Source organism: Mesocricetus auratus, unplaced genomic scaffold (assembly GCF_017639785.1).
Source record: "Mesocricetus auratus isolate SY011 unplaced genomic scaffold, BCM_Maur_2.0 Super-Scaffold_100022, whole genome shotgun sequence".
Taxonomy (NCBI): Eukaryota; Metazoa; Chordata; class Mammalia; order Rodentia; family Cricetidae; genus Mesocricetus; species Mesocricetus auratus.
Genome location: NW_024429203.1, coordinates 24,541,548 through 24,554,810, shown reverse-complemented (window position 1 = coordinate 24,554,810; position 13,263 = coordinate 24,541,548). Strand labels below are relative to the sequence as shown.

Here is a 13,263-nt window from a genome sequence, read left to right as displayed (position 1 = left end):
AGACAAGGTCTCACTTTGCAGCCCTGGCTGGCCTGGAATTCACTATGTAGACCAGGTTCACCTCAAACTCAGAGCAATTCACCTGCCTCTGCTTCCTTAGTACTGGGATTAAAGGGATACACCACTATGTGTGGCCATATTCATATTTTTAAAAATGATTATTCATTGTGTGTTATGCATGCTGGGAATGGGGGAGGTGTGTGTACACTGGGAGGCCAGATGACAGCTTTGGGGAATAGGTTCTTCTCTTCTTATTGTATGGGTTCCAGGGATCAAACTCAGGTTACCTGGCTTTTGTGGAAAGCACCTTTACCCACTGAGCCATTTTGTCAGCCTCCATACTCACTTATAAGTTACTTGGTTATAAGGAGATATATGTACAAAATTTAAACCAAAACACAGATTATATGTGTATCTACCCATCTTGATATCTTTGTTAATGTATCTTACTGCTTAATGTGTGTATTATGACTCTTATTAAAATGTATTGTTCTTTTTTTCTCCCATCCATATTTGTTTTTTAAATTTTTCTTTTTGAGATAGGGTCTCACTATGTAGCTCTGGCTGACCTGGAGCTGGCTGTGTAGGCCAGAGGTTGACCAGGCCAGAGGCTGACCTTGAACTCACAGAGTTCATCTGATTCTGCCTCCCAAGTGTGTAAATGTAGTGTTTATGTGTAGCATAGATGGATACCATAGTTTTCATGTGAAGACCAGGGAAATCTGCCAGAATCTTTCTGCTCTTTTACTGTGTGGGTCTAGGGGAATCCAGCGCAGGTCAGGCTTGGTAGGATAGTGCTTTCACACAATGAGCCATCTCACTGGCCTCAAAACTCTTGGTTGTTTTTTGAGGCAGGGTCTTCTGTAGCTCAGGCTGACCTCAAACTCACTGTATAGTCGAGTCTAATCCTGTCTCTACCTCCCAGTTGTGTGGGTCACCACACTAGGCTCTCTCCTCCAGAGTCTTACAAGCAGGAGTTGTAATTACCCAACCTTGTCTCTTGAGAGTACGTAATACATTGTTGTGTGCGATACTGAACTAAATTGACTAGAGAACCTGGGGCCTAATACAATAGGCATGTACATTAACACATTCAACTCTCATATAAGTCCCAGAAGACAGGTGTTAATGTTCCTATAGCAGTGAGGAAACAGACCTGGAGAGGTTAGTGACTTACCCAAAGGTACAAAACTCTGCTGGAGTCAGAGTTTGAACTCATGAACTCTGACTTAAGAATGCTCAATAAATATTTGTTCTTAAAAAAAAGCTATTTGAACGAGGTATGATGGCACATAACTGTAGTAAGAGATGATTGTTAGTGAATGAGTAATAGGGAAATGTTATATAAGCCTACCATAAAGTTGGATCTTCTGCTTGTATTAGTTTTCTAAATTAAAGCAGCCATGTCTTTACTACTAGTAGTAATAGCAGCCAAAGGTTACTGAGTGATCTGTTAGGTGGACAATACTATTTCTGTTTTAGAAATAAAATAACTTGTCTAGAGGCAAACAGTAAATTGTAGAGTTTGGATTTAAATCCAGGTACTGTATTTGCCCAGGTTTATAATTAAGTTCCCTGCCCCCATTCCACGGTTGGCTCTCAACAAGAATCACTGAGTATTTGCTGGGGGAGGGAAAGACATTTTCTTCACTGGCCTTGCCCCTCCTATAATTAACCCTTTATCCATACTCCTGTATTAAACTTATTGGTCCACAAAAAAATAAAAAATAAAAGTTAGCCAGGCAATGGTGGCGTATGCTTTTAATCCTAGCACTCAGGAGGCAGAAGCAGATGGATCTCTTGTTTGAGACCAGCCTGGTCTACAGAGTGAGTTCCAGGCAGCCAGGACTACACAGAGAAACCCTGTCTTGAAAAACAAAAACAAAACAAACATTTAAAAAACTATTGAGTGTGTTTGTAAAGATGTCTGTGTCACAGTCAGTTGTTCTGAGGGAAGAGTACTTTACCTGAAGTCTGTGTTGGTGCCAGCTTGGGATGCTTAAAGGGTAAGCTGACAGTTACACATCGTACAGAAGAAGAGGAAAAGCAGCAAAGGAATTTGACAGAGTTTTTAAAAAGTATTATTATTATTATTGAGATAGGGGTTCTCTGTGTAGCCCTGGCTATCCTGGAACTCTCTCTGTAGACCAGGTTGGCCTCAAACTCAGAGATCCTCTCTCTGTCTCCTGAACACTGGGATTAAAGACATGTATCACCATACTCAGCTAATTTATTTTTATTTTATGTGCATTGATATTTTGCTCACATGTATGTCTGTGTGAGGGTGTCAGATCCCTAGGAACTGGAGTTACACATAGTTGTGAGCTGCCATGTGGTTGCTGGGAATTGAACCTAGGTTATCTGGAAGAACAGCCAATGCTTTTAACTGCTGAGCCATCCTTCAGCCCCTTATTTGATCTAGACTTCACTTCTGGCTGTGAATGTTGGATGTCTCTGTAATTATGTTTGGATCTCTGGAAAAAGTCCTGCATTGGCCAAGTGTGATGGTGCACACCTTTAATCTCAACACTCAAGAGACAGGCAAGAGGGTCTCCAAGAGTTCAATACCAGTCTGGTCCATTTAAATATGTGTTCCAGGCCAGGCAGGCCTATATAGTAAGACCTTGTCTTGAAAAAACAAAACAAAAAATCAGAGCCTCCTAAGTGCTGGGATTAAAGACATGGCTGCCTGGCAAAATAGTGGCTTTGTTCAAAGATCTATGTGACATGTTTTGAAAGGACACTTAACTATTTGTAATTTATTTTTAGTTGTGTGGGGGAGGGAGGCTTAAGAACAACTTTAGGAGTTTTCCTCTTCCACTTTGTGTTTCAGAGACTGGATTCAGATCATCAGGGCTTTCACAGCAAACACTTACACACTGAGCTATCTTGCTGTACCAGGCCTGAGGTTAGAATAAAAACAATGTTTTGTCAAGTGTGGTGGTGCACACCTCTAATCCCAGTACTTAAAGCAAGTAGATACCTTCAAGACCAGTCAGTGAAACCCTGTTTCAAATCAATCAATGTATTTATTAAAATAGTATTTGTAACCAAGTTAGTACATGTACCTACTATAATTAGCATTGTACTGTTTTTTTCCCTGTTCACAGAATTTACTGTCACTCAGAATTTACTTTTAGATCTTCAGGGTCACTTGTGTTTAGGTACATACTATAGGCCATCCCTAGAACTTTCAAGTTCCTGCCCTCCCTCCAGCTGTACTACTTGTACATGGGGCAGAAATTGGTGGATAGAGACTAGTTTCTTCTCATGATGGAGAGGGTTTATAGGATCTACTTTTGTTCTAGTTGCTGTGTTGGGGATGTGGCTCAGTGGTTGAGCATTGTCTGGCATGTATAAGGCCCTGGGTTTGATTCCAAGTACTGAAAAATAAAGTATTATATTTGATCTTCCAAATGTTGAGTAAAGAAAAAAATTCCTTCTTTTTTTTGGATTTTCGAGACAGGGTTTTTCTGTATTGTTTTGGAGGCTGTCCTGGAACTTGCTCTGTAGATCAGGCTGGCCTCAAACTCACAGAGATCCGCCAGCCTCAGCCTCTCAAGTGCTGGGATTAAAGGCATGCACCACCAACACTTGGCAAAAATGTCCTTTTTTTTGTGGTGCTAGGAGCAGAATCCAAAGTCTAAGGCATGCTAGTCAGGTGACATACCACTAAGCTACAACCTTATCCCAGAATCATTGTTTTTTTTTTTTTATAGCCCCAAAGACTCTGCCCAGAAACAGAAGAACTCGTCTCCACCGAGTGTAAGTAGCCAAATGATAAACAAGGAGAGTAACAGAAATGCCCATTTGGAACACCCAGAGCAGAATCCTGGTTCATCAGCAAGTGATACTTCAGCAGCGCACCAGGAGGTTTTAGGAGAAAACTTGGTAGCCACAGCCCTTTGCCTTTCTGGCAGTGGGTCTCAGTCTGATTTGAAGGACTTGACCAGCCCGGCAGGAGAGGAGGGGGACACGAGCCTCCGGGAGAGCCTCCATCCAGTCACTCGGTCTCATAAGGCAGGGTGCCACTCAAAACAACTTGCCTCCAGGAATTGCTCTGAAGAGAGAGCCCCAGCAGCCTCCATCCTAAAGGAAGGTAGCAGGGACGCAGGCTTGGATTTCCGACCTGTAGTGCTTCCTGCAAATGGGGTTGAAGGAGTCAGAGTGGATCAGGATGATGATCAGGATAGCTCTTCCCCGAAGCTTTCTCAGAACATTGCTGTACAGGTCAAGTATCAAGTTTCTACTACTAAAATGGAATTGGGGGAGGTGAGGGTCGGAGCCATTTCTTCTTATGTGGTGGAGAACTGCTCTGTGCCATTTTTTGTTAGCAGTCATCATACTGTTTGCATATAGAGCTATGCAATAGCTTCATTCTGCTGTTCCATGAACAAGAAAGCCAGTGTCTAATTTTATAGCATGTAGGAACTATTATAACCTCCATATAATCTCTTTGGATGAAAACTTGATTGGTGTATATCCTTGGCATTCAAACTTTTTTCTTCTCCCCCCTCCCCTCAGCCAGGGTTTCTCTGGTAGCCCTGGCTGTCACAGAACTCTCTTTGTAGACCAGGCTGGCCTTAAACTTACAGAGATCTGCCTGCCTCTGCCTCCCACATGCTGGGATTAAAGCTGTGTGGTACCGCTGCCTGGCTAGCACTCGTACTTTTCGTCTCTGTCCTTACATTAGGAGTCCTTGCTAATCGTCTGTTCTACATCGAGAAGTACCGTGATTCCTGCTTTCTGGTGCTGGTGTGCTTTGTTGTGGGAAGAAATAGATTGCAGGAAGCGGTTGTTCTCTTAGATTTGTGGCTTTCCCTTAGGCAGATTTAGACTGTTTTGTGGGGTCAGTGAAGATTGTATTAAATGGTCATGTCTGTTTGCTTTGTTCTTTGTTGCTAGTTTCTAGGTGGAAGGTCTAGAATAATTGTTTGTGTTAAAGTGACTTAAAGTCTTGAATGTAATTTTTTTTTTTTTAGACTGACTTTAAGACAACAGATTCAGAGGTAAACACAGATCAAGATATTGAAAAGAATCTGGTAAGTGCATACTTAAAATGTCATTGCCACATAAAGCCATTGGAACACAGGATGTAGAGCCTTGTCATCTTGGTTGGGAAAAGTGCACATCTTTATACAGTCCCTGACAGTGGGAATGGACTGCCTCACCCAGCCTGTTACATTTTAGAAATATCTCTTATGCCAGTCCTACTCTGAGCAGAGGACAGGACCTCTGCAGTTCTTGCTGCATTTCTTGTTTGGGTTTAGTAATGGAATTTGTTTTCTGTTTACTATTCTCTCTCTCTCTCTCTCTCTCCCTCCCTCCCTCCCTCCCTCCCTCCCTCCCTCCCTCCCTCTCTCTCTCTCTCTCTCTCTCTCTCTCTCTCTCTCTCTCTCTCGTTTTCGAGACAGGGTTTCTCTGTGTTGTTTTGGAGTCTGTCCTGGAACTCGCTCTGTAGACTAGGCTGGCCTTGAATTCAGAGGTCGGCCTGCCTCTGCCTCCTGAGGGCTTGGATTAAAGTATATGCCATCACTAGTAGCTTAATGCCCATTCTTAACTCTCAAGCTTAAACCTTTTCCAGATGAAGCATCCCCATGTTTTTAGCAGTATTCTTTTTTTTAAAGTTTTAAAAAAATTTTTTATTATGTATGCATATAGTGTTCTATGCTTGGACACCAGAAGAGGGCACCAGATCTCATTACGGATGGTTGTGAGCCACCATGTGGTTGCTGGGAATTGAACTCAGGTCCTCTGGAAGAGCAGGCAGTGCTCTTAACCTCTGAGCCATCTCTCCAGCCCCTTTAGCAGTATTCTTTCCTTCCTATGGTAATTTTCCTTTTGTCCTGGTTACTTTACCATGACATACTCCATCTTTATTAGTTTTATAAAATTAATTTTTACTTATTTAATAATTTTTGAGATAGGATGTCTTAGTTATGGTTTCTATTGCTGCAACAAAACACCATGGCTAAAAAGCAAGTTTTGGGGAGGGAAGGACTTATCTGGCTCACACTTCAGCATTACTGTTCCTTACTGCAGGAAGTCAGGACAGGAACTCAAACAGGGCAGGAACCTAGAGGCAGGAGCTGATGTAGAGGCCATGGAGGGTGCTGCTTACTGCCTTGCTCCTCATGGCTTGCTCAGCCTGCTTCCTTATAGAACCCAGGACCACCTGCTCAGTGCTAACACCACCTGCCATGGGCTGGACGCTCTCCCATTGATCACTAATTGAGAAAATGCCTTATAGCTGGATCTCATGGAGGCATTTCCTCAACTGATGCTCCTTATTCTGGTGACTCTAGCTTGTGTAAGTTGAGGCATAGAACCAGCCACTACATAGGGTCTCACTCTGACTAGCCTGGAACTAGATATATAGGCTGGGCTCACCTTGAACTTGAAGAGATCACCCTGCTTCTGCCTCCCAAGTGCTGGCATTAAAAGGCACACACCATCAAGCCTGGCCCCGTTGTTTCTTTAAAGCTGATCCTCACTGGATATGGTGGTTCACAAATATAATCTCAGCACTTGGTAGGTAGAGGAAGAAGATGAGGAGTTAAAGGCCACCTCAGCTGTGAAGTGAGTTTGAGGCCAGCCTTGATACACTAGATGCTGCCTGAAAAAGCTGGGTCTGCTATAATTAGTTCCCAATATACTGGGTTTGAGTCATTCAGTCTTACATTCTAGACTCTAGTAAGGTTTTTTTTGTTTTGTTTTGTTTTGTTTTGTTTTTTTTTTTTGGTTTTACGAGACAGGGTTTCTCTGTATTGTTTTGGAGGCTGTCGGTCCAGCCCAGCCTCGAACTCACAGAGATCCGCCTGCCTCTGCCTCCTGAGTGCTGGGATTAAAGGTGTGCGCCGCCACCGCCCGGCCCTAGACTCTAGTAAGTTTAAATTGTTTAGTAATTTTGTTACAATGTTAAGCTTCTGTCACTTTATCAATTCTTTGTCATATGTATTGCTTACTTATATATTTTCATTTTGTCCCTTGGTAGTGGTTTATTATTTTTTAGATGAGGTCCCACTATGTAGCTCAGACCAGCCTTGGCAGCTATAATCCTCCCACCCAGACTCCCAAGTGCTGTGGTTACAGGTGGTCGCCACCAGACTGATTGGTGTGAGGAATTTTATTTATTTTTATTTTGGAAAGGGTCTTATTTTACCTAGGCTGACCTTGAACTGACTCCTTAGTGGAGGCTGGACTCAAACTGTCTTCCTGCCTTTCCCTTCTGAGTACCAGGATTATCCATGCGCCACACCATACCTGGTTTTCTGCAGTACTGGGGATTTAGCCCCAGGCTTTGTGCATGCCAGTCAAGCATTTCACCAACTGAATTACATCTCTAACACACATTTGTTTTTTCACACAGGAGCTTGCTTTGGCAGTTATTTGTTGTTTGTAAAGTTTTGTTTGAAAAAAAAAAGATGATTACTGAGCAAGGGTGGCAACAGATGGTCTCTAAACTTTAGATAGACACTTATGAACTAGGAGGATCAGGAGTTCAAGGCCAGCCTTGGCTGTATGTTGAGTTCAAGACCAGTCTGGTTTCAAAAACCATATCTCAGGAAAAAACAAAACAACACCCCTTCCCCAAAAAATAGAATTTTAGGTAGAAGATACTTGTCTGTTAAAATAGTCCCCTTAGGCTAGTGAGATTGCTTAGTGGGTAAAAGTGCTTGCCTAAGACCATCCCCAGAGCTCATAAGAATGGAAGCAGCACCAGACTAGAAAGACAGCTTAGCAATTAATTAAAGCATCTACTGCTTTTCTAAAGCACCTACACAGATACTATACATGCAGGCAAAACATTCATACACCTAAAATAAACCTTAAAAATCTTTTAAAAACTGCAACAGAGAACCAGCTTCACAAAGTTGTCCTTTGGCTTCCACATATATGCTATAACACATGTGTACTATAATCACACATAAATCATATACCTATACACATACAATGATAATAAATAAATAAAATAAAAACATTTTTTAGGACTGGAGAGATGGCTCAGTGGTTAAAAGCACTGACTGCTCTTCCAGAGGACCTGGGTTCAACTCCCAGCATCCATATGGCAGCTCACAGCTGTTTATAACTCCAGTTCCAGGGGACCCAACACCCATGGCAAACTACCCATGTATATAAAACTAAAAATAAATAAATTTTGAAAAATTCTATTTAAAAAAAAACAAAAATTTTAAAACAAAGACCTTTTGATCTATCCCTGGTGTTTTGTGACTAAAGTTGCATCTTTTTTTTTTTTTAATTTTATTTCTTTGTTGTTTGTTTTGTTATTTTTGAGACAGGGCCTCTCTATGTATACCTAGGGATTAGAAGTCACACTCTGGCCAGAAGTGGTACTTATGCCTACCATCTCAGCACAGGAGAGTTGCTGTTTTGGAACTCACTATGTAGGTCAGGCTCTTTTATTTTTAATTCTGTTTGTGTATGTGTCTTTATGTGCATTTGTGTACACAAAAGTACAGTATTCGTGGAGACTAGAAGACGGTGTGAGTGCCCTAGAGCTGGAGTTACAGACAGATGTGAGCGGTCTGATGTGGGTGCTGGAAACAATACTCGGGTCTCCTGGAAGAGCAATTCATAACTGAGCAATCTGTGCAGCTGCTGCCTCCCTACTTTTTATTTTTTATTAAATAAAACAAGCTGTAGTTCATTCAGGTGGACCTCAAACTCTCAGCAATCCTGTCTTAGACTCTCCTGTGCTGAGATGATAGGCATTAGCCACCACTTCTGGCCAGAGTGCAACTTCTGATCCCCAGCTGCTGTGGGAGCTTGCTGAATTGCTCTGAGTGCCTGGTTTTCTAGATATTCTAGTGGGTCTGTCAGCTTCAGTGCTAATGGCTATCATGGCTTCCTATTCCTGGATTATTTTTAAGTGGTTATACAACTTTGTTTACTTTCTTACCTTCTTTCTCCTATAGCAAAGATTGACAAACTTTTTCTTTTTTCTTTTTCTTTTTTTTTTTTTTTTTTGTAAAGGATCATACAGGACATATGTTCTGTGGGCTCTATGGACTTTGTTGCAATCATTCCATTCTGCTGTTACAGTGGGAAGAAATCTGTGAGGCAGTGGGCATGTGCATTCCAATAAAACAGTAACTGATGAAAACAGAGTCTGGATTTGGCCGACATGCTATGAATTGCCAACCCTGCTTTAGCACACTGTTGAATGATGGCACATCTGAAGTTGTGCAAATGTTCTAAATCTGTACTATGTAGTGTGGTAGGTACTAGTGACAGGTAGCTTTTGACTCCTTGAAATGTGCCTGGACTCTTGAGGGCCTGTGTGTTTCTGTTTTATCATATTTGATTAACTTCAAGTTACACATAGAGTTATTAGCTATTGTATTGGACAGTTCAGCCAGTTGGGGATTGGGGATACAGTTCAGTTGAGGTTTTACTTACTAATTTATTTTTTCCAGTTTTCATAAGATAGTTTTCATGCAAGAAGCCCTGGTTCCTAGTACAGCATGAACTAGGCATGGTGGTGCACACCTGTATTTGCAACACATGAGAGATAGAAGAATCGGAAGTTTAAGATCATCTTCAGCAACATAACAAGATGGAGGCTAGCCTGAGCTATATAAGACCCTTTCTCACACAAGCAGATAACAAACAAAAAAACCCACAAATTTCTTGTGATTCAGTTGGGAATGAAACCCCTGTTGTTCTTAATAGGACAAAATGATGACAGAGAGAACCCTGTTGAAGGAGCGTTACCAAGAAGTACTGGACAAGCAGAGGCAGGTGGAAAATCAGCTTCAAGTGCAATTAAAGCAGCTTCAGCAAAGGAGAGAAGAGGAAATGAAGAATCACCAGGTAGTCTGCAGACACTGACATTTGGGGGATGCACCTCAGTTGTAGAGTGCTTGCCTAGCATATCAGCAACCTGGGTCCAATTCCCAGAATCACAAGAGAATAAGAAAGGAAGAAGAAATTACAACTCAGATAATCATGTGTATCTTCTCTCATATGCAAAACCCAGATTTAAAATTACATATTTATGACCATGAGTGATGGTATATGCCTTTAATCCCAGCATTCTGAAGGCAGACACAGGTGGAGATCTGTGAGTTTGAGGACAGCCTGGTCTATATAGCAAGTTCCAGTCCATATGTAGTAAGACAGTATCTCAAAAAAAAAAAATCTGCCCCCTCAAAAAAAGGTGTGTGTGTGTGTGTGTGTGTGTGGTGTGTGTGTATGCATGCATGCATGCACTTGCTACTCATGAGTAAAGTAACAGTCTCTGATCAAACTTTAAATATTTTTGCTTACCAAATTTTAATAAAACTAGGGCTAGAGGAATGGCTTAGCAGTTAAGAGTGCTTGGAGAGGACCTATGTATGGGCCTATAATTCTATCCTCATGGGATGCAATACCCTTTTTTGGACTCTGTGGACACTTGCACTCACATGTGTAATGAGAGGTTTTTTTCTCTTGTCCTGGCTGGTCTAGTGGCCCTTAAGCCTCAAATAAACACAAGGACACACAGACGCTATGTTAATTATAAAATTGTTGGCCAGTTGCTTGGGCTTCTTATTGGCTAGCTCTGTCTTAATTGTTAACCCAATTATTATTCTGTGCATTTCTATTAATCTGTGCATTTCCACGTGGTCTTGGCTTACCAGAGAATGCCTGGCTCATCCTATCCTCCCGGTGACTCCGACTGCCTACATTTCCCAGAATTCTCCTTGTCTCCTATTCCTGCCTATCTCCCTGCCTCTATTGGCCACAGTGGTTTATTCATTAACCAATAAGAGAAACATATATACAGACGGACATCCCCATCACACGTGCACTGACACACACATATAGACATAATTTTTTTGTCTGTTTTGGTTTTTCCAGACAGGGTTTCCCTGTGTATCCCTGGCTGTCCTGGAACTCACTCTATAGATCAGACTGGCTTCAAACTTAGAGAACCGCCTGCCTTTGCCTCCTAAGTGCTGGGATTAAAGGCGTGAGCCACCACTTCTACTTCCTAATCATAATTTTTTTTTTTTTTTTTTTGGTTTTTTGAGACAGGGTTTCTCTGTATTATTTTGGAGGCTGTCCTGGAACTCACTCTGTAGACCAGGCTGGCCATGAACTCACAGAGACCCACCTGCCTCTGCCTCCCGAGTGCTGGGATTAAAGGCGTGAGCCACCAACGCCCGGCTATCATAATTTTTTTTAATCGCCAAAAAACATTCATGTATAAAAAGAAGCATTGAGAACATCTTTTTCAGACTCTTCTATTTTAGTACAGAGAGAAAAAGATTATTTAATGTTTTGTTGACATTATTGAGTAGTAAACACTTAATCTCCTATCTTATGATAAAATGTAGTTTCATTTAAGTTAAATCTCTGGTGCAGAGGCAGAAAGATTAGGAGTTCAAGGTCATCTTCAGCTACATAATGAGGCAGTTTGGACTATAGGGCTATCTCAACCACCTACCATTCCCCTGCCCCCCCTCCATTAGATTAAGTTGGAAAAGTAGATTCAAAAAAGTTTCAGTCAATCCAATAAAATGGTTAGACAGCCTGGAAATACCCATATGATTTAGTTATATCTATAGCTGTTGACATAGTGTGGTTATGCTGAGCAGAAAAAAAACCAAGATGCAAAATGAATACAAAATGGCCTCAAAAAACAAGGCCTCACTAGAAATGGGGAAATGGGCCCTGAGCTGACTTTCCAGGACCACCCAAAAGTCAATGAACAAAAATGTGAAAATATAACACAAAGCATTTAACACATTGATCACTGTTACAGAGTTGTGTGAAACAGGGTAATTGTATTGTTTGCTTTTTTTTTTTTTTTTTTTTTTTGGTTTTTTTGAGACAGGGTTTGTCTGTGGCTTTGGAAGCTGTCATGGAACTAGCTCTTGTAGACCAGGCTGGCCTCGAACTCACAGAGATCCACCTGCTTCTGCCTCCCAAGTGCTGGGATTAAAGGCGTGCGCCACCAACGTCCGGCTTGTTTGACTTCTTATAAATGTGTGAAAACATACATGTATTTGTTCCTATTGTCATATAGTAATACAGCAGATGTCTTAGTTAGAGTTACTATTGTTGTAATGAAACATCATGACCAAAAAGCAAGTTAGAGAAGAAAGGGTTTATTTGGCTTACCTTTCCACATCACTGTTCATCATCAAGGAAGTCAGGACAGAAACTCAAACAGGGCAGGAGCTGATGCAAAGACCATAGAGGGTGCTGCTTGCTGCCTTGCTCCACATCAGTCTGCTTTCTTACAGAACCCAGGACCACCAGCCCAGGTATGGCAGCACCCACAATAGGCTGGGCCCTTCCCCATCACTTACTATGAAAATGCCTTATATGCTTGCCTACAGCCTGATGTCATGGAGGCATTTTCTTAATTTAGGTTCCCTCCTCTCAGATGACTTTAGCCTGTCTCAAGTTGACATAAAACTATCCATCACAGCAAGCAAACAGAAGATTCCACCTCCAGTTCAGAACTATAATAAATCAAGAGCATATTTATTGGATGGGGCAAATTCTCACCTGAAGCAAAAATGCCTGTCTCAACATCCTCAACAGATGTTTGTTCAGTCTTTATCTGAGCTTTGCTATATAAGCCACTATATTCCTTTTAAAAATAAATTTGCGTGTGTGTGTGTGTGTGTCTGTCTGTCTGTGTGTGTGTGTGTAAGCCAGAGGCCAACCTTGAGATATTATTCCTTAGGCTCTTTCTACTTTGTATTTTGAGATAGAATTTCTCATTTGGGCATAGAAATAGGCCGACTGTCCAGCAAGCTCCAGGATCCCCTCGTTTCTTCCTTTCTAGAGCTGGGAGTACAAGGGCATGCCACCACGCCTGACTGTTTTATGTGGGTCCTAGGAATTGAACTCGTCATTATTTCTATATGGCAAGTACTTTAATGATTGAGGTCTTTCTAGTTTCACCTTCCATTTTATTAAAAATTATTTGATTTATGCATACGGGTGTTTGCCTTTATGTATGTCTGTGTACCACTTGTGTCCAGTGCCCTGGGAGGCCAGAAAATGGCATCAGATCCCCTGGAACTGGGGTTACAGACAGCTGTGAGCCAGTGTGTGGGTGTTGGGTATCAAACCTGGGTCCTCTGGAAAAGTAGCCAGAGCTCTTAACTGCTAAGCCATCTCTCCAGCCCCCACATTCCATTTTTCAATGATTCTTAGAACTATCCTGTTGAGTTGAAGTCCGTGTTCATATAATTTTCTTCTAGAGGCTTGGCTTTTACATCAGTAACTTATGGAATTGAT

At 41.7% G+C, this 13,263-nt stretch overlaps 1 protein-coding gene across 5 annotated transcripts in view; it reads left to right on the top strand.

The window, feature by feature from the left end:
- The window catches only part of Rnf214 (ring finger protein 214), a 32,689-nt gene that overhangs the window by 2,364 nt on the left and 17,062 nt on the right, over positions 1-13,263 (top strand). For 3 of the 5 annotated variants that reach the window (XM_040730099.1, XM_040730100.1, XM_040730098.1), the window contains 3 exons: positions 3,720-4,230; positions 4,983-5,042; positions 9,694-9,834. In XM_040730099.1, the coding sequence (XP_040586033.1) occupies positions 3,720-4,230; positions 4,983-5,042; positions 9,694-9,834 (712 nt within the window). The remainder of the gene's footprint in view (positions 1-3,719; positions 4,231-4,982; positions 5,043-9,693; positions 9,835-13,263) is intronic. The other 2 variants (XM_040730102.1, XM_040730101.1) reach the window with 1 other exon arrangement.